This window comes from Leuciscus leuciscus, assembly GCF_965113295.1.
Source record: "Leuciscus leuciscus genome assembly, chromosome: 20".
In the NCBI taxonomy this organism is placed as follows: Eukaryota; Metazoa; Chordata; class Actinopteri; order Cypriniformes; family Leuciscidae; genus Leuciscus; species Leuciscus leuciscus.
The window spans coordinates 4,232,379-4,259,920 of NC_138744.1; the positions used below are offsets into that span (position 1 = coordinate 4,232,379).

The 27,542-nt window shown below is 37.8% G+C and overlaps 1 protein-coding gene and 2 long non-coding RNA genes across 3 annotated transcripts in view; 1 reads left to right on the plus strand and 2 right to left on the minus strand.

Annotated features, from left to right (window-relative positions):
* Nucleotides 1-1,186: 1,186 nt before the first annotated feature.
* Nucleotides 1,187-27,542, minus strand: smg5 (SMG5 nonsense mediated mRNA decay factor). The gene is made up of 18 exons (XM_082150682.1): nt 27,392-27,542; nt 27,209-27,298; nt 26,955-27,033; nt 26,623-26,748; nt 25,188-25,256; nt 24,868-25,079; nt 24,108-24,245; nt 19,106-19,951; nt 17,862-18,031; nt 17,675-17,750; nt 17,402-17,577; nt 16,451-16,609; nt 10,504-10,563; nt 10,216-10,375; nt 4,624-4,714; nt 4,465-4,539; nt 4,211-4,349; nt 1,187-2,289 (listed from the first exon to the last, which is right to left on the minus strand). The coding sequence occupies exons 1-18, from the start codon at nt 27,489-27,491 to the stop codon at nt 2,206-2,208; spliced, it is 2,850 nt and encodes a 949-aa protein (XP_082006808.1). The 5' UTR covers nt 27,492-27,542; the 3' UTR covers nt 1,187-2,205.
* Nucleotides 4,723-27,542, plus strand: part of LOC309484522 — a 150,553-nt gene continuing 127,733 nt past the window's right edge. Inside the window, exons 1-3 of the long non-coding RNA XR_014200886.1 lie at nt 4,723-5,469; nt 5,611-6,413; nt 7,781-7,842. This is a non-coding gene — a long non-coding RNA (uncharacterized lncRNA). The remainder of the gene's footprint in view (nt 5,470-5,610; nt 6,414-7,780; nt 7,843-27,542) is intronic.
* LOC309484539 lies at nt 20,523-23,461 on the minus strand. The gene is made up of 2 exons (XR_014200903.1): nt 22,860-23,461; nt 20,523-21,393 (listed from the first exon to the last, which is right to left on the minus strand). It is a non-coding gene; the product is annotated as an uncharacterized lncRNA (long non-coding RNA).

Genomic DNA, 27,542 nt, shown 5'->3' on the forward strand with positions numbered 1-27,542 from the left:
CAATGAGTCCTCGGCAGAGAGCCCAGCGCATGAGACGCTGGAAATAATCGAACGGAGACCTACTTAGACCAAATAGATACTGGAAAGAGAAGGAATAGGTTAGCATGTTTGCTGCTTGCCATGAATATAGAAATCCCTTGATTTTAATGTATAGCATCCCATTACAATTTTAAAGCATTAGATACATAATTATTTTTTTCTATCTATAGTGAAAACTGAAAATGTATCAATAATTATGAACGTTTTGTCTCAAACTATAGCTAGCCCCCACTGAGTTTAGGACTAATTAATCAGGATTCATTTAATTAAACCTGCAAACATATTACAAATTCTAGCAGTTTAAAAAATATATATTTTATTTACATTTTTACTTAACATTTATTGCTAGAAAATAATTCAAATAAAATAAATGCAAAATATAATTCATATAATACACAACGATTAAACATTTCGTGGTCAGTAAGATTAAGATTAATTATGTTTATTAAGTGACAAAGTCAATTATGCTACAAAATATTTATATTTCAAAGAAATGCTGTTCTTCAGAACATTCGTTTTTTAAAGAACACAAAATAATTCTCTAATTTTCCAGCAAAATATCAAAATACTCTTAGCAAGATTGATAATAAAAAATGGTTCTTCAGCAGCAAATCAGAATGATTTCTGAAGGATCATGTGACACTGAAGACTGGAGTAATGATGCTGAAAATTCAGATTTGAGTCATTGGAATAAATGACATTAAAGGTGCTCTAAGTGATGTTGGGTGATGTCACTTCTTGTTGACGTGTGCAACTAGGCTAGCTAGACCCTCCCTCCTCCTCATCCGCGCACTAACCCCCCAAACCCCACCCTCAAATCCTTCTGGTCAGTTATTGGCTGGAACACTGTTTATGTTTCGTGGTCCAGGCTGGGCCAGTTTGTTTTTGTTGCCGTTTGTGGAGCCTGTGGTGTCTACAGATATCGCATTTTTTTACAGTGTGTTCAGGGGACAGGCAGCTAGCGGATAGTGAGGAGATGTTTGCTGTATGTGACAAAAAATGTTTTGGCCTAAAAAACGCTTAGAGTACCTTTAAAATATATTCGAATAGAAATATGTTATTTTAAATTGTAACAATATTTCAATTATTTTTTATAGATGATTTAAATTTGCATTTATTTGAAAACCACGACAGGGACAAAACAGAGCATTTTTAAATGAAATCTTTTATTGTTTTAATGCACTGCCTCACACATACACTGGATTCCTTTGCGATGTGCAATATGGGACAATTACTATGAGAATGTGATGGCGAATGGCTGCGACTAGATTTGCTGAGTAGTAATCTCATGTTTAGAGTCGAGCAGAAACACTTCCACATCTGTAAGCAGAGAATCAGATGTTTGTAACTCTGAGCCGTTTCTTTATGCCACAACAGAAAGAAACACCTCGACACCCAACCTCATTCCTGTGTGTTCAGCACAGCATATAAAGGCAATAATACGACATACAAAAATAAAATCAAAGCAACCATTTGCCAGACTTCCTGCTCATACACAGATAACACAATACATTAAATCACAAAGTTACACTGCAAAAAGAAAAAAAAAAAAACTGGTGGGGAAAGCCACGTTAGAAAGAACAAATCATCAAAAAGAAGTGTACACCCTATACCCTGAATCCTTCCTGACCCTAGGAACCAAGGGTAAACGCTAGACGGTGTTCACCGCTCCAGTCAAAAACACACATCCACGTGGCAGTGCAACCCCCATGACTGCAGCCAAAAGACGGAAATAAAAAGTAATCCAAAAACATTGTTCTATACATTTCAATTTATGGGTTTGTTTTTGACATATATGCACATGAATGTTTGTTCTCTCTCAAAACATATACACTCATTTCATCGGCAGATATGCCTGGTTATAGCGCACCAGGGGCACTTAAACGGAGTTATTTCACCCTGTAGCTTTTAATCCTCCTGTGTCGGGGGTCGAGGATGCGCCGTTTTCGTTTAAAGCCCCTGTGCATCTGACTTCTCTTTTCTCCGAACACTTCCTGCACCCTCCCTTCCTTACAAACCTCCATCTTTTGAGTATTTTTTTCCCCTGGAGACACAGATACAGATAAAGTTGGAGAGAGAGAGAGAGTGAGAGATTGAGAGAGAGAGGGGGAGTGAGTGTGCGATCAGCTGAATGCCAAGCCGACCCCTTGCGTCCCACGCCGTCTCTCAGCCGATCTCTTTCCACTGCCGGTAGAACTCGGTGATGTTCTTCAGCTCCATGCCTGCCGCCGCCACCGCCTGGACAGACACCTACAGCCGGATCAATGGAAAAACTGTGTCAACGCACCATTGCATCACACAAACGGACACTACGACAATAACCCCAGCGGTTCTTACAGAGAAACATCTGGATAACTCTACTCAGTCTGGGTGGCATGACCGTGGGGAGTAACTAAGTAAAAGATGTGATGCTACGAAATAGCGCAGCTTTCTATTTAAGAGATTAGAGAATACTAAGATGTTTGAACTAAGAATACAACATATAAAATTCTAGAAATTCAGACAAAATTACTGCGGTCTAATTAAAAATATTTATTTAATTTGAATAAAAAATTAAAAAAAACTATTAAAAAAAACTGGTTTGAATAAATGATTCAATGACTCACTTATAAAGACTTGTTTCATTACCGGTCCGGATGAATCACCATTTTAAATGGATCTCTTGAATGAATGAATGAATGATACAATCTTCATTTGAAGCATCAAGGTACTTTCAAAAGGTGATTTGCTCTATTATAATCACCACCAAAGATATCAGTGTTTATATCTGAACTATAAACTTTTATCCCAGTGCTTCTGAGATTATTTGAATGACTATCACAGAAATGAGACAGTGTGGTTGAAAAGACTGTTAGTGAAGCTCTTTCACATATAAACATGACAGCTGCTCTCTCTAGCTCAGCGGCAGCACCGAAGCAGATTGATGCGTTTTGTGTGATCGTACTTGTCAAAGGTTCAATAGACACAGGCGAAATGTTGTCATTTAGGAATAATATCACTAAATGGGTGTTTGAATCGAGTTCGCGATCTTTAAATGATTAATCGTGCAGCTCTAATTCAATCTAATACTGTTATAAAGTGTTGGTTAAACTGCCAACCAACACCACACTATAAAAGCCTATTTGGAGTCTTCTAATGTAGTGGTCGACCGATTCATCGCCGAGGCCGATATTTCAGCCGATATTTGGCACTTTTAAAATATCGGCATTGGCCGATATGTTTTTCTGATTGGCCGATGTGTTGGAAGCGGGACTTTTATTTTGACGGGCGGCGCTGAGAACACCAGCGCCTGCTCACACAGCGCTCACTCACATTCTCCGTCTTCATTAGTTTACGATCTCTGTCAGTCATACATCTAATACTTTGTTAGACAGAACTGGCAAACAAAGAAAGTAAATGGTATGCGAAAAAGTAAAGTGTTGCTTTTATATTATTTGTTACAGAAAAGGCAAATTTTCAGTCTAAAATACTTTCTCATTTACCGTCAACATTCAGCAAATGCGCATCTACATCATTTAAACAAATCTCTGAATATCTAATAAACATTTAATTTTACAGACCTTGCAGATTTAATGGAATCCAGCTGTGATATCTTGTGAAGTGTGCGTCTGTAGTCTGATAAACATGTGACTGCGAGTGACGGTCGGTCCGTGTGAAGTGAGTGAGTGCGAACAGAAGATCAGCTTCAGGAGACGCCATCGAAACACTTTAAATCCTTCATTTTAAAATATGCTGTGCTATATCCAGTTGCCCACTGTGTCATATTCATATCGCTTTCACTGTGTGCTGTATGTAATATTAGCGTTACCTTGTCTTTATTTGAAAAAATATGATTACCAGTGCGCACAATATTAGCAGATTACTGAGTGCAATATTACAGTTTACTTCCTTTTTATTCACATATTCATATATTTTTAAACAATTACTTTATTTGTGAAAAATACTGTAATAGGATCGCAGATTCAAGAAGTTGCCATCTAAAGTATAAGCATTTTTATTTTAAAGATTTGTTTTCTAATTTATTTAAAATTGATCAAATATTGATTTAAAATAAATATAAAGTATATAATAAAAATATTGGCTTTATATCGGCCATCCTGCTCTCCAAGATATCGGCATCGGCCATCAAAAAACCAATATCGGTCGACCACTATTCTAATGGCCAACTGACCTTCATGGGAGCTGATCTTTCAGTCAGCTCCTCCAATGAGTGTCCTGTCAAAATGGTCACCATGCCAGCGGTGTCTTCATCTCCACTGCTCTGAGATCCCGTCAGCTGACGACAGCTGTCCACCATCTTATACAGGTGCCTGCCAACAGAACAATCAATGCAGCGATGCTGTCTGCAGAAAACCCTACAGGGCTTCACGACTGCATCTAAAATCACGTCGTTCTGAAACAAGAAGTGAAGATGCCGGGGCTTACCAGGCCTCTATGTCCTGTCGTTTTAATTTGTCCCGCTCAAAGCTTCTTCCCGACTCTTTTTGACAGCGGATGTACCTGTTGCATAGTAAGTAAGAATAAATGCTCAGTCTGGAACAAACAGAGCTACAATCCTAAGTGTCTGCTGAGCTCAAGATGTACCTGTTCCCTTTCCGAAACTCTGTCTCAAGGAACCGGATGCCATCTCTCGCTCCAGAGTTCTCTTTCTTCAGCATATCCAGACCATCAATCACTGCAAGAGATCAGAAATCTCAGTCAGGCCATTTGCAAAAACACATATTGACCGATCATTCCTGACCTTCTGTGCAAAATGCCCATTTAAGATTACTTTTCATTACATATGAGGTGCCAAACTGGAGAAGTCTCGATCTTAAATCATTCAAAGTGTAGTCATTAAAAAATAAATAAAACTGTAAAAACTGTTAGGCAATTAAAAATATTTGCACATAAAATCAGAAGGCTGCCATTCAGATGCCAAGGCTCCCACTCTTTTTTACCAATACATTTCCTTTTACATGTCATTTTCCGTTTCTAGGCTGAATAAGAATTGTTTAAAATCATTGAGTCACACTGACATGCTAATGAATCATTCAGAATGATTTCATAAAACGCCTTGAATTACTCAAAAGAATGTTTTGCCCATATCAGGCTTCACTATGGTTTACACACTAGTTTGTGCAGTCACTTTAGCAATGTGTATATATACTGTTACAGAATTTGTATTAATAAACATGAATTAGCTTTATATTTTCTTATTTCAGATTTGTGTATTTTTAGCACTTCATCAAACTTATTTAAGTTAGTTCTAAAAGCAACAAAGTTTCATAATTTTTCTAATTAGAAAATCATTTCTAGTTTTTCATCAAATATTTAAAATATCATCCTCTTTCCTGAGTAAACGATGGATTCTAACTTCCGTTTGTATGCTGTCCTGTTCCTCTCTCCATAGGAAACCATAGTTAAAACAGGCAAAAAAAGTTAAGTCAAGTTTATTTGTATAGCGCTTTTCACAATACAGATTGTATCAAAGCAGCTTCACAGTATTAAATTAAAATAATACATCAGGTAATGCTGATCAATAGTATTGTTGATTGATTAATTAAATTAAATATCCCCAAATATCCCCAGTGACTGAATTAAACAGAAACTTTTTGAACATTACTAAAAATGAGTGAAGGGTTAAGCTGTGCTATTATTGGCTTCCACAACAACATCAATAAACTCAAGAGATTCCTGGAAAGTACCTTGTTGTTCTGAATATAAGACGACCCTGAACATAAGACAACCGCCCCACACACAAACACACACACACACGCACCCTCCTTTTCAAGATGTACCTTTTTGAATACCAAATCTTTGTTGCTTTAGAAAATGCTTTATTTGAAAATAATTTTTTCATACTGAAATTTTTTATTTTTGTATTTAAAGGAGCCGTATGTAAGATTGTGGCCAAAACTGGTACTGCAATCACATTCAAATGACTGTAGAGCGGTGTATCCCTTCCCCCTCCCCCCTGACTCGAGGTTGCCAGATAGGCTGCAGGATCCAGCAGGAACGTCGGCTGCTACAAGGAGCTTCCGATGGCAAGTGACGAGTCCTACACAATAAGTTTTTTTTCGGACTTTGTCACGATGTATTTCGGATTCATAACGAGGTCTTTTAGGTTTCGTAACGTTAGACATTTTTTATCCGACACGTTTGTAGCTGCAGCTGTGGTAACTAGAGCAGAGCTGGCAACCCGGATGCCGAAACACTACTGACTTCGTGATTGGTAGATATGGTGGAGGGTGGAGCTTCAGGCCAAAACACAACATGACAACATCAACATCATTTGAGGGCTGCAACTTCACTTTTAAATGACTATATCCTGGCCGGACTACTGTTGTCAGTGATATAAGTATTTGAAATGAACATGATTTCTTAAAGGGATAGTTCACTTTGAAATACATTTTTGGTATGTTTTAGCTTACCTCAAGGGCATCCAAGATGTAGGTGTCTTTTTTTCCGCAGTAGTTTCAATTTTTATATTTTTAGGTCAAACCGTTCTTGTCTGTCAGTCATAATGTGGGTCTATGGTCATTATCTCAAAACACAAGCACAGAGTCCAAATTAAAACAATTCCCCGTCGTCCAAATGAAACAATTCCCCATCGTAAGTACACATTGATGGCCTAAGACACGAAACGAGCGGTTTGTGTGAGAAAACGAACAGTATTTATATCGTTTTTACCACTTATACGCAGACATGTCGAAGTGATCTGATCTGACGTGTACGCAGACTGGTGCATAGATATATACACTAGATGTCGCCTTAAAGACATTCGTTCAATGAACTGCCGTAGACATATCTATGCACCAGTCTGCGCACACGTCAGATCAGAGCACTTCGACATGGCTGCGTATAAGTGGTAAAAACGATATAAATACTGTTCGTTTTCTCACACAAACCGCTCGTTTCGTGTCTTAAGGCTAATTTATACTTCTGCGTCGAGTGTACGCCGTAGTGTACGTCGTAGGGTACGCACGTAGGCGACGCCGTCGTGAACATTTATACTTCTGCGAATGTCTGTGTTGCTCTGCAGTTACACCGCCGAAACGCTAGTTGGCGCGGGTGGGTTTTAATGTTCCAGTTCCACTGTGTTTACATTCCTCGCGGCTATTATGAGTTTAGGTTTCTACGAGCAATGGCGACTGAAGGAGTCATACAGATGGCTGTATTTCCGCACTTCTTCAAGCAATCTCTCTGTCACTTGGTCTATTTCCATGGCTCTTCACTGATCTTCGGAATTTAAAAATGGCGGGCGGGCGGTGCAGAGTGCAGAAGATCATTCCGGAAATGCGTAGGAGGAAACGCGATGCTATCCAGCCGACCAATCACAGATCTTGCGGTCCGCGTCGCCGCGACGCGTAGTTACATTTTTGAGGAGGTGCGCGTCAGGGTACGGCGAAGGGTACGACGTATGGTACACGTCAATGCGTATGCTACGCCGTACCTTCTACGCACACCCGACGCAGAAGTATAAATTGGCCTTTAGGCCATCAATGTGTACTTACGATGGGGAATTGTTTCATTTGGACGACAGGGAATTGTTTTAATTTGGACTCTGTGCATGCTCTTTGAGATAATGACCATAGACCTGCATTATATGACTGACAGACAAGAACGGTTTGACCTAAAAATATAAAAATTTTAACTACTGCGGAAAAAAAGACACCTACATCTTATCTTGGATGTCCTTGAGGTAAGCTAAAGCATACCAAAAATTTATTTCAAAGTGAACTATCCCTTTAATGTCTAGTGACATATCAGGGCCATTTTATGATTAATTGAAATACATTTCTTACATACGGTTCCTTTAAAGTAGGCCTATGGTAAATACTGGTAAATCATCTGATCCAGGATATATGAAAAGACAGCAGTTTCTCCCTGAAGTGTCGGAGGGCAAGCGCTAATCCATTACGCCGCATTAAAGAGGCCGCTTCAAGGATATTGACAGGCAAGTGCATCAGTATGTAGCCGAAATAAGAAATGAGGTCCTCGCTGGTGCGCATGTTCAGCTCTTTGGCGATTTCCAGTGCCTTCAGCTGGATGACGGCTCTGGTTATGGGCAGCCCCTCATTTCATTTTTCTTTTTGTTGGCATTTTTAAGACTATCTTTTTGTGTTTGCCATCTTCTAACATTACACTCTGACACACCGTATTTCTTGGCTGCTTAATGAGAGTTGTTTGATGACTCCGCTGCATTTATCAGTTCTGGGGGGAAACACTAGTTTTACTCATATTTGTATTATTGACATGTAAACGTTCAGACAAAGAATATAAGACGACCTAGGGCTGGGCGATATGGCCAAAAAAAAATATCACGATCATTTTTTTTATATCAGTCGATATCGATAATTATCACGATAAAAGTAAAATCTTTATTTCTTTCAAGTTTAAAGGCAGATTTTTGCTCCTAAGTGAAAGTTGTAGAAACCAGAGCGTTAATTGTGGTTTTAAACCACTCTTTATTGTCAGAACATATCAGGACAAACACTTGCCAAACAGGTGAACATTTCACAAATCTGAGGTAGAACATTAAAAAAAAAATCATTTTTCCTTAACAAAATAAATATCTTTATTGGACAATTAATTTCTTAGTTTCTGCATGTGCTAATTTTTATTTGGTAAAATGTAATATTCTGACTGTTTGAGTTGTATTAAACTTAACCATTGGTCATCCAGTATCATGCATTTAGATCATGATAACCTCACTATCATGGCAAAATGTAACTTTATGGTTTCTATGGTATTTGTATGAAAAACAGTAGCCTAACTACATAATTAAATACTGAAATTATATTTCATCAGTCCTTTAATACATCGTCTACATTAATAATATAATACAATTCAATATGTAACGTTATATCCCACATTTCATGGTGCAGTTAATATTACTAGGCTAACGTTACAGTAAATCCATGGTAAATGATGGGAATTTGTAGACGGAAAAGCCTTCTGCGCACAGTGTTTCTCCTGTTTGTCAGCGCTGTTTCATCTGCCTTTAAACTGGTTTAAATCACAGAGACATTGTGTTCTTCGCTGAACTCAAGCGCTTCTCACTGGATCTCGTGACCGAGAGCGATCAGAGTAAACGCATCTGCTCTAGTGAGCTAGCGCTGCGCTGCCGTTTGGACTTTGAGCCGGGCGGATAAATGGTCCGTGTGGTGCGCGGTTCAAATGAGTTTCGTTCCGCTTTTGGCCCATAAACATTATCGAACATTTATCGAACTCTTGATATCGTTTTATCGAGAAAAATTATATCGCGATAATTATCGTTATATCGCCCAGCCATAAGATGACCCCATTTTTTCAGATGTATTTCTAAGAAAAAAAAAACATTGTCTTATATTCTGAACAATACGGTAAGTGTTTTGAGCACCAGCAAATCTGAAAAGAATGTCCGTATATACGGCGCCATGTGCCTTGGATTTAATGCCAAAGACCGAAAAGAGAAAATATGTAGCATTTAAAAGGGTGATTCACCCAAAAACCCTCAAGTTGTTCCAAATCTGTATGAGTTTCTTTCTTCTGCTGAACACAAAAGATGATATTTCGAAGAAAGTTGGTAACCAGACAGTTGACGGTAGCCATTGACTTCCATAGTAGAAAAAAAAAAAGGTCAAAGGCTACTATCACCTGTCAAACTTTCATCAAAATATCTTCTTTTGTGTTCAACAGAAGAAAGAATATGTGCACTGTTATAATTTTAAGGACAAAACCCCCTAAACTTCACCCGATCGGGAGCTGGATGAAGCATACGAGCACCCATCTGTTTTCAATGTAGCTAACTTCGGGCGGCTTCATGTCATCTACGCACTTATTAAACTTTGACGGGTGAGGCACTGACAAAAGATGGTCAATGCAACATTGTAAAGTGGAGCCATGTGCTTTTTGAAACAATTTTAATAGCTTTAACGTTACATTATCAGCTCTGAAAATATACTAATTGGACTAGAAACACCGAAGACCGGAAATGTAAAGGATCATTACGCTACGAGTCAGACGAGACTGCATTCAGGAAAGAGATGGATGGATAAATATTTTATTTTAGCTTTATTTAAATGACTGAAAATTATTTCTAACAGTTTTAGTTAACGGAGTAATTAGATGACATGACATTTCCAGGCTATGTCCAGATTTCCCACGTCTGGAAACTCTCATTTGGAGATGGGAGGAGACTCGTGGACTGACCTGTGCGAGGGATGATGATGATGAAGCAGCCGCTGGCAGCCAGCTGTCTGAGCAGCCCCAGGTGCTGGCAGAGAACAGCGGTATCTGGCACCAGATAAGGAGACATGGAGGACTGGGCTTTGGGCTGCTGTAGACTGCCCTCCAGCTGAGAGACCTCCAACTGCAGAGAGAGAGAGAGACAAGGAAATGGTTCATTACTGCTTGAATTAATTGAGTACATTTGGATAAATACTGTGAAGACGACGTGCATTAATGAAAGTTAAAAATAAACCCAACAGCTGGTCTGACCTGTAGGCGCAGCTGGGCCATATCTCTCATGAGCCGGTTTCTGCGAGCTTCCTCCTCCGCCTGTGGATGAGATGAGGCAAGGTCAACATCACCTCTGTGTAACCTCAAACTATTACTCAGATTTTACCTTTAGTAAACACAAGGTGTGAATAAGCAGCTAAATATATTTGTACCCTTTAAAAACACGCAAGAGCAGTAACACAAACGCAAAAACAGGTGTGATTTGGACATGATTCTTTATTATTATTTTTTAAAGAATAACTTTAAAGTGCACTTAAAGAGATTAATGGTTAAACCACAGATTAAAATGTATCCTTACAATACTGGGAAGTAAAATACAAAAAGGGCACCTTGCAGATTCACACATTTCAACTCTAAGGAACTATTGTAAGAGTGAGGGAAAATATAAGGACAGAGAGATAAGTATTAAATTTAAACTACAAGCATTGGATGTTTTGACAATTCTAAGATGGTTTTGGAGATTACATTTATTTGCATAACATGCCCTTATTGTGCCAATGAAGTTTAGTCATGTTGTTATTATGTTATACCATGAATATTTCTTGTTTTTAGTTTCTTGTGTACACTAGCATTCAAAACACTTGACACTGACAGCAGAGGTTGACCCTTAAAAAGGGACATTTTTGCAGTCAATATTATTGTCTGTGACTATCTATAATGAAAAATGCAGGATCAATAATATGGGCCAAAATGAATAGTGTTATCCTACAACATTTTAAAACCCTCCATATATTTCGTGTTCATCTTTGGATCTGTGACATTTTATAGATTCACACATTGAATTTTAAAAAGGCTTCATGATTCATGTTTACAAATTCCCATGTTTCCACTAACCTTACCTCAATGTCATGTGATGGTTTCAGAGCGGAACTAAGATTATCTGACACGTAGTGTTAATTTCATCAGCTATTTTTATTTTATTTAGTATTAGTCCTGTGTCAAATGTTCTTTTGAGTTTTTTTTTTTTTTCATATTTAGTCAACCTTATGTTTTTGTTTGGTCAAGTTTTAGTCGACTTAATGTCTGGCCATTTTAGTCAGTGAAAAGTAGTGCTGCATAATGGTTAAATTGATAATCATGATTATTTTGCTGAAAGCTATAATCTCAATTTTTTTTTGTCATTTAGGAAATGTATTTTTAAAATTTCATCAGAATTATAGCACTCTTTCACATAAGCACAAGTCAACAGAATGTCAACTTAATATGCATGGTTTGCCAGATTGCAAAGATAAAGTAAAACACCTGACAGAAAATGTATCCTTTTAAGAGGAAAGTTCTGATTGGGGGATTTAAGCTCGTGATCAGTAGCGGCTCGTGACCATAAATTTAGGTAGGGCAGTTTATTAGGGTCTTAGCACTTGTTTATGATAAAAAAAATGTTTTTAGCTTTATATTCTAATCGCTGAACACACGCAGAACACTTTTGGCAGAGGTTGCGTTATTCAGCCTGAGGGTGGTTGATTGAGTAATATTGATTGACAGGCTTTAAAGTATGCATGACACATGCATACAGTACAGGCCAAAAGTTTGGAAACATTACTATTTTTAATGTTTTTGAAAGAAGTTTCTTCTGCTCATCAAGCCTGCATTTACTTGATCAAAAATACAGGAAAAAAATTATAATATTGTGATATATTATTACAATTTAAAAGAATTGGTTTTCAATTTATTATACTTTAAATTATCATTAATTTCTGTGATGCAAAGCTGAATTTTCAGGATCATTACTCCAGTCTATCACATGATCCTTTAGAAATCATTCTAATATGATGATTCATTATCAAAGTTGGAAACAGTTCTGCTGCTTAATATTTTTTCATAACCTGTGATACTTTTTTAGGATACTTTGATGAATAAAAAGTAAAAAAAATAAAAAAAGCAGCAAATGTTTTAAAATAGAAATCTTTTGTAACAACAATATACACGACTGGTTAGTAATTTGGGGTCAGTAATTTTTTTTCTTTTTTTGAAATAAATCAATACTTTTATTCAGCAAGGATGTGTTAAATTGATAAAAAGTGATAGTAAAGAAGATTTATATTATTAGAAAATATTTTTTAATTTTGAATAAATGCAGTTCTTTTTAACCTTTTATTCATCAAATATATTAGGCAGCAGAACTGTGTCCAACACTCATAATAAATCAGAATATTAGAATGATTTCTAAAGGATCATGTGATATAGACTGGAGTAATGATCCTGAAAATTCAGCTTTGCATCACAGAAATAAATGATAATTTAAAGTATAATAAATTGAAAACCAATTATTTTAAATTGTAATAATATATCACAATATTAATTTTTTTTTCTGTATTTTTGATCAAATAAATGCAGGCTTGATGAGCAGAAGAAACTTCTTTCAAAAACATAAAAAATAGTAACGTGTCCAAACTTTTGGCCTGTACTGTAGATCATATGATAAGTTTACATATTTTCCTTTTTCTTTAGTGTGTTATGTAGCTGGTTGTGCGTGTATAAGATCTGCTAAGTTACCTATAAAAGTCTCCTATAAAAAAAAGATTTATTCTATTTAAAAGAGAAGGCAGATTCAGACCTAGCTAAAACACCTAGATCGAACTCTCCCTCGCAGACCTACGTCACTCAGTGGAAATATTTGCACAATGCCACCCAAATGCATAGAAACAAGGCGTGACTTCAGTGGTCAGTAGTGTTGTTGCCACCATGTTGTGGAGATGCTGTGTATATGAAAGCAAAAGCAGAACTTTATTCGGCCTTCCGACAGTGGAGGCAATTAGGAATCAGTGGTTAAGATTTATTTACAACACTGTTCCAGGACAGTACAACCCAAATGTTCATGTGTTAAGCGCATTTTACGGAGGACAGTGTCCTGAGGAGAGTACTGTGTATGGAGCTAGAATTGTGTCTTTATTACATGCGAGAAAATAAATGATCTGAGAGAAGAAAAAAAAGTTTGAGAGAAAAAGTTATCACACTGATAGCAAAAAAGCATTTCATGAGAGAAAAAATAATATTTGAGAGAAAAAGTTCATATACCAATAGCAAAAAATAATCATATTTGAGACTAAAAAAAGTTTTGAGAGAAAGTATTTTCTCATAGAACATAAAAAAATATAAATTTGAAATTTTTTCAATTATTTCTGAGAAAAAAAATCTCTCTCAAAATACTTTGAAAAAAAAACCTCTCAAATATATATATATATATTTTTTTTTTCTATCAGTGTGAAAACATTTTCAAAACATGTTTCTCTCAAAACGCTTTTCTTTGCTCTCGATGCAATTTCTTGCTCTCGTGTCAGGATTTTGCTTTCGCTGTGAAAATTGTGTCATGGGTGGGGCCACGTTCCTATTGGCCAGTCGGGCCAGTCGGGTGAGCATCGTCTTGTCTTGGGAGTCGAACTGAATCATTACACCATTGTTCGGTTCACCGGCATAAATGCCGCCTCTGCCTTAGTTGAGCACGGACACTCCAATGTTTGGGTAAGATGATGATGAAGGCCGGCTGTTCACTAAGGCTATTTTCTAAAAAGTAAGGTAATTCTAAATTTGCTAGGGTAATCTGGCGCTGCTGAATCAGAGCCTGTATGTATGTTTATAATTTGTTAAAGTATTATTTGCTGACTGTTCAAGTTTTGCAGTGCAGAGTAACACATATTGTTTGTTGTTCTTCCGATCAAGCGTGCAGAGATGGATTTGTTCACAAACATAGTATCCTCTGTTCTCCACTTATAACTTTTGAGATGACAAACATGGATGTAGTGTTCCACTCAAGCAGAGCTGAAGCAGCCTGCACTTTCAAACTGGTGGCGTTTGTGACGTTCAGCTGAACTGCGGCTTGTGTACTGTAAATACATACGAGTGTCAGGTTCTGAACGATCGGTTTTGTCATCTGCATTTTCAGAATCTGACTCTGGCTCGAACTGATATGATAAAACTGACAACATTATTAACTGTATTTATAATCGCTTTGGAAGCCGAAGCTTGCGATAATGGTAAGGGGGCGTTACATTTCCGACAAACGCATGAGGTGTTCGGCCAATCACAACGCACTGGGTCAGCTGGCCAATCAGAGAACACTACGCTTTTCAGAAGGAGGGGCTTTTGTGGAAATCGATGCGTTTTAGAAAGACTGGGCATGAAGAGCTACAATAATGTACAGTATGTGAAAAATATGATATTTTTTGAACATTAAAGCATGTTTGCGACTTTTGTCTTACTTTTGTTTCTTGAAGAACACAAACTTTCTTCTTTGTTAATGTGCAATGTGAACTGAACGTTGATCTGCATTTAAAACCCTGGTCAAAGACTCATGCGTCATCACTACGACACACCCCTTGCGACATTGGTCCTGCCTTTTGTTCACACAGGGCCGTGTTCTGGGACTGATACCAGCAATGTTATTAGGTCTCCATCCTGGGATCGATCCTGGGACGAGTTTGCGTTCACACAGAAGGCACTCTAGCAATCAACGCTCTGTGTGAAAGGGGCTTAATGTACACATAGCTGAAGCGGATTATTATCGTCTTGGTCTGGAGCGGGGTTTTACGCAAGCTAACGTGAAAATAATTGGGGCAGTCTGAAATCTGCCTGCGCTGCAGATCCTTTTTTCACAACAGATTTACACTGGAAAATTGTGGAGCACCGTAGAGCTGGGGAGGGCTCTGAGACCGGATGTACTACTTAATATAATAAAGACGCCTGCCGAAGCCATACATTAAATTTTAATATATCTTGCTCACTTTGCGACTTAAAGTAGTTTAGAAAATCAAACAAATATTTGTTGCAGAATGCTGAACACATATACAAATCTATTAATGATTTAGCTTAAATAGAGGTCTATGTTTTGGATGAATATACAGACAAGCCACGGCTGCTCGTGACATCTGGCAACCGCAAGCATGAAAGCGCGTAGTAGAGGCTTGAACAGCAGTTTGTAATATTTTGTCTCCTCTTTTTCCCCCCGACATAAAGAGTTTTTTTGTAGTTTACTTTTTAACTAAATTTTAGTCTCGTCTTTTTTCGTCTACGATATTGCATGTTATTATAGTCACAGTTATCGTTTAATGACCTTGTCATCGTCTCTTCTTAGTCATAGAAAAGAAAAAAAAGGTCGTTGATGAACATTTTATCGTCATAATTTCCGTTAATGAAATTTAAAACTACTGACACGTGACAATGACGAAAAATTCTGATGTGTTTAGACGTGGGTCAGATATCAGATGCATATTGCCAATCGGAAAATAACAGATCTCATATTTATGCTTTGCTGTTTACACAGAGAGATGACTGAAGGAACAAATAAATAAAACTGGAATTAAATTAAAGCTTGCGAACTAAAACCAACAGAAGTGTCTTCTTAAAATAATGCCGGACTCTCAAACTCTGAGCTGGGTTTACAGCAGGGACAGAGAGTTCACGCTGACTGCAGTGGTCATGATTTAGTGGTGTCTTATGAGAGACCTGCGCTGTTGAATACAGCCTTATTCCATGAATGCCTGGCAGTCTATGACATGCTTTTCATTCGCAGACCCTGAAGGTTTTAATGAAATTGTACCAGAAAGGGCCGCCTCTTCACCGGCACAGCAAGGTGGCACTTCAAGCATCATTTGTTCTACCCGTAAGGGCTGCATGGTTGCTTGGCAACATAAGGCTCTCAAGCAAAAGCTCACAAATGTGGTGAGGTTTTATGAAAAAGCCTCGTTTTCTTTACCGTAGACATGTCTGTGTATACCCTATCATTTAGAGGCACTTTCCATGACTATTTTGGCATGCATTTAAACGCTACAGCTTCTGAAATCACCAAACGAGCCAATGCACCGAATACACAAAAGTCAGTTGAGTTACTGTTTTAAGAGAAAATAGTAAATAGTAAAAGCAAATATTAGTTGCTAAACTAATACTTTGGCTTATTATTTCTTCCATTACAATTAAATATCATGTCTTTTACCATGCGGAACTGGGCCTTGGCCTGCTGAATCAGATTCTCCTGCTCCGATTGGCTGATGCTGGTGAAGATGCCCGCCTCTGGGTTGAAGTGCAACACGTTGCCTTGGAGACTTGTGAGGAAGTGACCAAAGCTGCGAATGCAGCACACGCGCACCACACACTGGACAGCACAGAGAAAACAAGACATAAAGGAAGAACATGAGAGAACGCAAAAGACCATTAATGTTAATCGCACTTATGTAATTTAATGAAATCCTCTGCACACTAATTAGCAGGAACCAGCTACTTGACTTTCCCTGAACAATACATTATGACACTCAAGCAGGGATGAGTGAGAATCCTAAAGAAATTTAATAATTCCAACTGTTTTAATAGTACTTTTGAAAGCACTAAATAATTCATCCCAATATATATATATATAATTATTTGGTGCTTTCAAAAGTACTACTAACACATTTGGAATCATTACATCTGTAAACAATGTTGGAAACAGTTGTGCTGCTTAATATTTTATTTATAATCGGTGATATTTTTGTCATGATTCTTTGATGAATGAGAAGTTAAAAAAGAACAGCATTTATTTAAAATAGAAATATTTTGTAACAATATACACTACCGTTCAAAAGTTTGGGTTCAGTTTGCTAAAAAAGTCTTGTATGCTCACCAAGGCTGCATTTATTTGTACAATTTAAAGTCTTAACATTTTAAGTGCTAGGCTTCTTTAAGATTAAAATGTTTTTTAAAGGAAAAAATCTAGTATTCAAAAAATATAAATAAAATAACCTGGTAGCATTGGTAACCTGTAAAACCAGTTTTCCACAGTTTTACTAAATGAACACAAGGAAAAATGTATATCCTAAATGAAATATGATTTGTATACATGAAGAATGCAATTGACGACACAAATAAATTGTAAAAATAATTCCAAATAAAGAGGTAAGTGTGAGGTTACCTCATCCAGAGGGGTAAGTGGGGGTCTCTGGTTAGTGAAGTCCAGGCGTCGATGGGCTACGCTGAGGGCAGGAAGGTGGCGGAGGGCCAGATCCTCGGGCAACAGCAGTGTCTGGACCAAACCAGGCTGCTCACACTCATTCAGGAGTTCTGTTACATCCTTATTCAGACCTAAATCTGCATCAGAACGAGAGAAAAAGGTTGCGTTATGAGGGATATTAAAGGATATGTTTACTTTAATACAACAAATAATAATAATAACGACTTCTCTCACCAGTTTCTAATATCTTGCTGCCCTCAGGAAGTAGATTAAGCAGCACTGAGAGTCTGTTCCACAAGCTCTGAGAACTCTGTTCGAGAAAAAAAGAGCAACATGTATACACAAGTGTAGCGAAGCAACAACACCAACAAAAAAACGATTGTGCGGTTTTCTCAAGAAAAATGCAGAATTTTCAATGTACCTGAGCGCACATGAGGATGATATCAGTGTTCGTCCTCAGCCAATCCAAAAAGACCTTCACCACCTGGATGAGACCCTGATTGGTCAGAATCTCCAGTCGCTCAGAAAGGGTTTTCTCAGTGGGAAGCGACTGGTTGCTGTGAACACTGCCCTCAGAATCAGAGTCAGGATCTGTAAACAGCGAATCAAATAATCTTAGTTTTCATGAGTATGGACTAAATCTGCTCAAGCTCAAAAGTGTAATGTACAGTACAGGCCAAAAGTTTGGACACATTACTATTTTTAATGTTTTTGAAAGAAGTTTCTTCTGCTCATCAAGCCTGCATTTATTTGATCAAATATACAGATTTTTTTTTTTTTATATTGTGATATATTATTACAATTTAAAATAATTGGTTTTCAATGTATTATACTTTAAATTATCATTTATTTCTGTGATGCAAAGCTGAATTTTCAGGATCATTACTCCAGTCTATCACATGATCCTTTAGAAATCATTCTAATATGATGATTCATTATCAAAGTTGGAAACAGTTCTGCTGCTTAATATTTTTTCATAACCTGTGATACTTTTTTAGGATACTTTGATGAATAAAAAGTAAAAAAAAATAAAAAAAAATAAAAACAAGCAAATGTTTTAAAAATAGAAATCTTTTGTAACAACAATATACACGACTGGTCAGTAATTTGGGGTCAGTAATTTTTTTTCTTTCTTTTTTTGAAATAAATCAATACTTTTATTCAGCAAGGATATGTTAAATTGATAAAAAGTGATAGTAAAGAAGATTTATATTATTAGAAAATATTTTTTTATTTTGAATAAATGCAGTTCTTTTTAACCTTTTATTCATCAAATATATTAGGCAGCAGAACTGTGTCCAACACTCATAATAAATCAGAATATTAGAATGATTTCTAAAGGATCATGTGATAGACTGGATGTCACATGTGACACTGAAGACTGGAGTAATGATCCTGAAAATTCAGCTTTGCATCACAGAAATAAATGATAATTTACAGTGTAATAAATTGAAAACCAAATATTTTAAATTGTAATAATATATCACAATATTAAAAAAATAATTCTGTATTTTTGATCAAATAAATGCAGGCTTGATGAGCAGAAGAAACTTCTTTCAAAAACATTAAAAATAGTAAATGTGTCCAAACTTTTGGCCTGTACTGTATATAAAAAAGTTCAATTAATTGCAGAAAACTAAAATGACTTCTCTGTATGCAATATACCTTTGTCGTTGGTTCCATTAGCGATCTCTGGACTCGTGTGCTTTGGTGTTTCTCCAGCAGGAGGTGTGGCTTCTTGTATTGGGGCGGGGTTTGAGTCTGGGGTGGGGTTAGTGGCAGCGGCAGGGCGGAGCAGAACATTGCTAAAGGTGGGGGCGAGCCGGAAGCAGCGTTTCGCCTGGAAGAGCTGAGAGGACATGGCCTGCAGGTTACTGCTGATGCTGGCATCATTAGACACTAAAGGGCCGTTGCTAACTGGAGGGGTCGAGTTTTCCTCTCTAGATGGTTGCGGCTGCTCGTTTTCCTCTTGTTGCGGTTGTTGTGGCGCATTCTCTGCATCCTCCATGTCTTCCAGGTCCGAACGAGATTCCTGACTGTTCATGTCGGAATCCGTCTCGACGTCAAAAGCAGTGCCGCCCTCCTCCTCCTCTGAACCACTTTCGAAGCTGCCATCCTCTGCCAGTGCTCCCTTCCGGCCTTCCCTTGCTAAAGAGTTTATCTGGACCCTAGTGGCTCCCAGACCGTCGACCGGACCGCCGCCTTCCTCGTCCTCTTCTTCATCACTCTCAAATCCCTCGCTCAGGTCGCTCTCGTCCTCCTTGTGAGCGCAGCGTCTGCGGCGAAGCATGGAGAGTCGTGAGAACTTCCGCTTCTGTTTTTGCTTCTCCTCAGCTGATCTCTTCTTCTCCAGGATTTTCTTCATCCCCACTGTACTTCCGTTCCCCTTAGTCACATCTTCCTCATTCTCCTTGCCCTCCTCTTCGTCATCCTCCTCTTCCAGGGAGCCGTTCTGCAGGGTCTTCTCCTCTGAGAGAGCAGCACCGCTGTGATCTCTGGCTTCAGCGTCATCTACGAACAAATGCATCACATTGGGAAGGTTAGTTTTAAGTTTTGAACAATCACATAACAGGACAACAAAGACAAAAGCTTTTCCAAATCCTAGAGAGCTGCCTAACTAGACAGCATTTTAAGACATCATAGGTGCTTTATTACAAAAAATAGATGCCAACATTATGGTGCTTTCTAAGATACCTACTTCTCACTAAAATCTAAGCAGTGTTGTCAAAGTACCGGTACTTCGGTACTGAAAATGTGACGATACCAGCATTTCTGTAGTACTGGGTAAATTCGGTACCCACCAATAGGCAGCGCTTTAAGTCGCTTCCGTGTTTTTATCTAAGCGCGGGGCTCCAGACTAACTTTTTTACTTGGAGCACTGTCTGTAGCCGATATATACTACGATATATATAGTGTCTGTGTATATTAAACTGCAAAAAGACTATTTAAATATTAACCATGCATGTTCTGCTTGTCTCTGTGTGAATGATGGCGCAGACGCGCGGTTTCATTTACCACACACTAGGGCTGGGCGATATGGATTTTTTTTTTATCACGATATGTTTTTCCATATTGATCGATCTCGATTCTTATCACGATATGTAGTTTTTGCAGATGCTGCCAGTGTAAGGGACATCCTGAAGCTTGAAGAAACAAGAGATTCACTGAAACTTTAGAATAAAGTTTAATAACATGAAAAATTAAACAATATGCCTTCCAATAATGAGCACAAAATATTTTTGTTAAGGTCTTCATGCAGACAAAGGATTCACATTACACTCCCACATTGTAGGAATCTTTCCATTGGTCAAGAGAGCAGCAGGGCCCACAACTGGCAAAAGAAAATTCAGCGCTCTTTCGCTCATACAGAGTTGTATATGCTTTCAAACAAGTGCAAACTAGTAGTGACTGGTCAGTGGTCACTTTTCAATATATTTTACATTTTTTGATTTTGACCGGCAGAGGTTTCGTTTTCCGGACATTTTGATGATTTGCCGGTCAAATATCGCCTCTTAATTAGTCAAGTTGAGGAAAACTGGAGGCAGGCTATGTAACTTAAAAAATGACATAATCAGGCCGTATAGAATGCAACATGTTTATTAGCCTAACTTTCAAATAGACGGAAAAAAACATGAACGTCCGATTGGCGTCAATCAACGCCAATTGTTTTTACTATGGTTTCACATTCATAGTTTAACAAACCAATCCCCCTTCCCCACATAAAATATCTGAATAGTAGCCTATTGTTTTTACTCAAGCGAACTTAATTATACTCTCTCAGTATGTCTCATTTAGCTGGTAACATTTAAATTGGCCACCGTGAAATTACTCCTTGTCAAATGAACTGGAACAAACAAATGACTAGGCCTATAACATTGTCTCGCGTCATTTTAGGCTACTTTTTACGCTGTTTTGCAGTGCTGAATTGTGCAGCTGCCGACTTAAAATCAAAACTTCCCTGTAGCCACGTTTCCATTACAGATTTGCGCAAATGTTTTGCGCTATTATCTAAATATCGATAAAAAAAACTATTGCGAAATGACGGCGTTTCCATTAATGCTACTTAATGCATTACTTGTTAGGCGACTAAAACGTCCTTTTTTTTCTCTGACGTGGCGTGTTATCCGAGCATTAATGGCAGGGAAAGACCCTTATACTGCGAACGACACATATAAGGAGTTTCTGGGTGTTTCGCCCTCATTTCTGCTGCGAGGTTTTGATTGTGCCATTTATTTGAGATTTAGAATCCAGTATTCCTATAGGCTAATTATTGTTTCTTTTATGAATTTAATAAAGAACTCTGTCTCGTATTCTGTCCAAACGATCCATGTAGGCTACTTTTGTGTCCATTCGTTTTTCCTTTTTTAACCCGTAATTGAAAAACAAAAAATGAACGGTTGTTGTCTTTTTAAAACGCAAAGTTGAACACCAAAATTTTAATTTGAACTGGCTACACAAACTGCTGCGCAAAAAAGTAAATACCGACGAATTTTCAGATTTTTGTTTATGACTTTTTGCCCCTTTATTAAACATTTAAAATATTCACAAATTAATATGGAAAACATGTCGATTTTAATGGTTTTCTAAGGCCAAATTAGAACCTGGAATTGATGTTTTTCCCGCAGTGCTGAATGAGAAGAGTCATTAATATTATTAATAAACTATTGTTTTCTAAGTGTCGGCTAAAATCACATTTCCATCTCCACCACTGTAGATGCGCTTTTAGAGAGAAATGCACCTTTCATATGGATTGCATAATCAGAAGGTATTAACTTTCGATTCGAATTTGTTCGTTTTAAAGTGGACATTTCAAGCTTTAGCCTAAATAGGCTATATTTTGTTTCAGTTCTCGCGCTCCAGTTTACGGAGATCATGAACGTGCGTCTGGTTGTTTTATTTTATTTTACAAAAGCACAACGTTTTCTTGTTATTGTGAGTTTACACAAATAAAAGTAGTTGAAAATAATGTATTATTATTTTCTGTATGACCAGAAATGATAGAGTATTTTAAGTTGTTTCCACTGTTATTGCAAGTGTTCGCGCCCGCGCCTCCGTGCCATGCAGTGCACGCTCCACACTCAGCTTTGTTCCTTTTTTGCATAAAAGCGTCTTCTAAATATAGCCTATTAAATGTTATAATATAATACAATTATATAAAATTATTATTATTTGCGTAGCTACATGGACCTCACACACACCGCGTCTTCTAAGTCAGGTGACTGTAAATGCGCAAAAAACTGTTTCCATATCAGTTTTGCGAAATATTCCTTTTTCGAATTGCCTGAAAAACCTCCTCATGCGAGCATAAAAACTTTTTTGCGATAAACGGGAGTTTTTGCGAAATTTACGTGTTTCCATTGTGCGTATTTTTAATTCGCAATTTCAATTTGCGCAATTTGAAGGGTCGCCTAATGGAAACGCGGCTAGTGTCTCTCCACAACTTGCAATGCGCATAAGCCGCGTAACCTTGTTCTCCGCAAGGCGACTTCGCTGCTTCGTCTTGATCCGATTCTGCTTTTTCTCCGGTGGTGGTGGAGCTGTCTGGACATCTGAGGCTTCAGGCGTTCCTGATTCACCATCGTCCGTCGCGTCTGGCCTCTGAAAAAAGCTTTTACAGGCGGCTAGTCTGCCTGGGCCTGGACATATTTGAAACGTCTCACTCATTCGTTCGTTGTTTAGGTCTATATTACAGCCGTTTTAGGCGTGCGCTTTATTTGAAATGCAGCATGCGATGTTGTTTAATAACTTTCAAACGGTAGAGCCTGTTCCTTTATAACATAGCCAAAGGTCGGTGTATTTTTGCTTTATACATTTTAGGCTTATTCTCAAATTCATTTTGGCATTACGGCATTACCTGACAACGGAAACCTGAGCCATATCGCATTAATTATATACGGCAGCCGGCAGACTGATACTGTTGTTGTTGCGCTTACTTTTTCATGTGATATCGAATAATATGTCCCAAGCATATTATCGAAATCGTTAAAAAATTTATCGCGATCCCGTATCGAGATCGAATTATCGCCCAGCCCTACCACACACACACACACACACACACACACACACACACACACACACACACACACACACACACACACACACACACACACACACACACACACACTGTTTTCAATCTCTGCTGCCTCACGAGAGTCACTTCATGAGCATTTTACCGTTTAATTTGAGAAAAAACTATCGTCATATCATACACACAGAAACTCAAAGATCTTCACGGCAACCCGTCAAAATAAAAGTTTGGTTTAACTTGAAGAAATTGACAGAAACAATTAGGCTACTGTACAGTAGATTTAGCTACGTCTCCATGGGATTTTTTTAATAAGCAATATTTACGTTTAAACAGCATGTAGCCTTTAATGCTTATATGTATTATTTACTTATGATTACCGTCATGAATAAAATAATTGAATTGAATAAAAAAAAATAAAAAAAAATTGTTAAATAAAATAGAAAAATAGTTCCAACAGATTTTGCTGTGGTACCGAAATTGGTACCGAGAACCGTAAAATTTTAACGGTATCGGTACCGACTACTGGAATTTTGGTACCGTGACATCCCTAGCAGCACTGCATATTTTCTTCTGGCAGATTACGAAAGTACCTTACAATCAGAAAGACAAAAGCACACAGAAGCAAAGAAGTACCCGTACCAGTGTTATCAGTGCGCAGGGGTGGGACGTCACTCTCTCCCTCCTCCAGTTCAGCTTGCAGTCGAATGTTGACATGATTGACCAAATGGGAGAACAGAGCCAGTGTGAAAGCGATGGAGGCGCTGTACTGCTTTGAAGCTAGAATTGAATTACAGTTGACAGATGAGTTTATACTTCATTTGCGAGAACAACTGTGGTTGTAATGCTTCCAACGGTGCCCTAACAGCCATTAAATCAACAGAGTTTGGATGGATGGATGGATGGATGGATGGATGGATGGATGGAAATCACAATTCTACAATTCCCTGATAATTTTTCATGACCAAAGAAACCGGAAATGTTATATATTATATAAAACCGAAAATATAAAAACTAAAATCGAACTCAACATATTAATAAATATTATAAGAGTACTATGTAAAAATATAAATATGCAGACATGACAGTTAACAACAGGGAAAAAAATAGCTCATGCCATTTGGTGACTGGTTTGGACAAAAAGATTACAATGTTGTATCTGGTAAAGCTGCAGTAATACCAGGAAATTGTGCTTTTTGCATGATCTATCAGAATAGGCCTGAAGCAACACACATCTGCCATTTCACTGAATAAAAATAAATAGTTTGAAGCCAGCACTATTTTTAGGTTGGTGAAGCAGTATCTCTCCGCTTACTGAATGCAAATTAATGACAAAATGACATGGCGTAAAATGAGCAGCAGATGTTGAACATCATGATCAATCCTTTCAGTTCCTACTTACCCCCTCTCTTCAGGCTGTGCACCACCATAAGGCAAGTCACCACCATCTTGAATATGAGGCTGTCAGGAAGCACAGAACAGAGCGAGTCGTGCTCTTCCTCCTCCTCGCTGGCTGACTGGCTGCCGTGAGCAGGAAGGGGCAGGTAGAACAGCACCAGGTTAAAGTCTTCCAGCACGGACTGGCACAGTGACGTCAGCTCTGTCTCCATCAGACTGAAGAGGTAACAGGTTTTATTAGTAAACTTGATCTCAAATTCAATCCTGTACCTTTCAGGGGATGGGATAGGGATTTTATATCATTAAACGGGTTGATGCCCTCACCTGTTCTTGGGCTGCAACAGGCTCTGCAAATACATGAAGCTCACCAGCAGTCTTTTGATGTCTTTTGACCTGAAGCGAGAATAACCAAATTAATGTGACTGCTGCTTGCCAATACTAGTCTCCAACCATGAGGCTACGTAGAACATTTTTGTGTGGTTTCCAGAGGCCTATTGCATGAAGCCAGGTTCAGATGCTATCCAGGAGTGTGTTTCCCCAAAAGCATCATTAGCCAAATATGGTCGCAAGTTCCGTCGTTATCAGCAAAAGTTCAACAAATCTGTGTTTCCCAAAACCATAGTTACAACGAAACCATAGTTCCAACTGATGCACAGTGTTACCGGGGTTCTCAAACAGAGAGCCTAACCAAACTTCCAAGGGGGCCTACAGAACGACTTAAAATTATCTTAATAAATAATCAGCAATTCATTTAGATTTGTTTTGTACATTATTTCAGTCTTAAACATGCTATTTTTATACTTTACACACCATTCTTGGTAAGATCCTTAATAAACTTTAAATAAATTTCCGCCTCATTACTCCAGTCTTCAGTGTCACATGTGACATCCAGTCTATCACATGATCCTTTAGAAATCATTCTAAAATTCTGATTTATTATGAGTGTTGGAAACAGTTCTGCTGCCTAATATATTTGATGAATAAAAGGTTAAACAGAACTGCATTTATTCTAAATAAAATTCTAATAATATAAATCTTCTTTACTATCACTTTTTATCAATTTAACACATCCTTGCTGAATAAAAGTATTGATTTATTTCAAAAAAAGAAAGAAAAAAAATGACTGACCAGTAGTGTATATTGTTGTTACAAAAGATTTCTATTTTTAAAACATTTGCTTCTTTTTATTTAATTTTTATTTTTTTTTACTTTTTATTCATCAAAGTATCCTAAAAAAGTATCACAGGTTATGAAAAAATATTAAGCAGCAGAACTGTTTCCAACTTCGATAATGAATCATCATATTAGAATGATTTCTAAAGGATCATGTGATAGACTGGAGTAATGATCCTGAAAATTCAGCTTTGCATCACAGAAATAAATGATAATTTAAAGTATAATAAATTGAAAACCAATTATTTTAAATTGTTATAATATATCACAGTATTACATTTTTTTTCTGTATTTTTGATCAAATAAATGCAGGCTTGATGAGCAGAAGAAACTTCTTTCAAAAACATTAAAAATAGTAATGTGTCCAAACTTTTGGCCTGTACTGTAATTACAGCAGAAACACCGGTAGAAATATTATAGCATATATGAGGGGCCTTTGAATAGTGTGTTGAACAATGGGAGGCAAGTCAAAATGTTTGAGAACCACTGATTAATATTACAGGAACACACTGAACACAATGGACACATTTTCAGAAACATTCCTTCTTCCTGTCTTTTATATGTATACAAAAGAGAGGGAACACACCTCTGGCGTGATGGTGAAAGTTTCTTCATCTCTTGTTTCTTCACCTGGTGATACATCTTGGCTGCCTTGTCAAACAGACGCTTTAAATTCCCATAAGCGCCATCAAAGGGTGTCTCTGACTGAATACTGTTCAACGGGAAAAACCAGTTAGTCAAGTTCATGCAGGGTTATCAGATTCTTGGAACGCTAAACATATTTAAAAGGGGGAAAAAAAGGGATGTAACAGTCCTTCACATCCCTCTTTATTATTACTGTGCTGTTGCTGCTATATTCATTTAATGTCATGTTTTACTTTATATGCATTAACATGATTCGGTTCTCAGAAGCCTTACCAGCGCAAGTAGTAGTAAGTAGCCTCCACATTATAAAATTTACTTCCAGCAAGCGTACCCAACTGATTAAACGGCATGCCTGTAAAAGACAACAAATGCATTTCCCCAATGCAATAATGTGAAATTCAAATAAAATGAAATAACAACAATGAATACCATTAAATGTGAATTAAAATTCACTGTTTAACAGAGAAAATCATAAAAAGCATGCTCTCCTGTGCCAGGAAAATGTGTTGTTGAGAGGACTTGCTCACCGGCGTGAGGTGCGACAGACAGGGCCTGGTGATAAAAGCGCTCCGCCAGCTGCTCTGCTTCCACTCCCGCCAGTTCGTTTTGGTACCGCGCTTCATAAACATCAAACGTGAACATGAGATCGCACTGCAAGACAGAGCTTTCCAAGGCTGATTTGAATAAATATCAAGTGAGAACACACTTACCAAGATCTCCCAAGTACACAAGACATCTGTGACAAGCCATCTGGGCCCACTCCATCTCTTTAGGGGTGGCTGAGACTGGTTTCTTACGACCTGTGGTCATTGAGCACAGAAAGGTTCATTCAGCAAACGCTAACACTGGGTAGTATGAGTG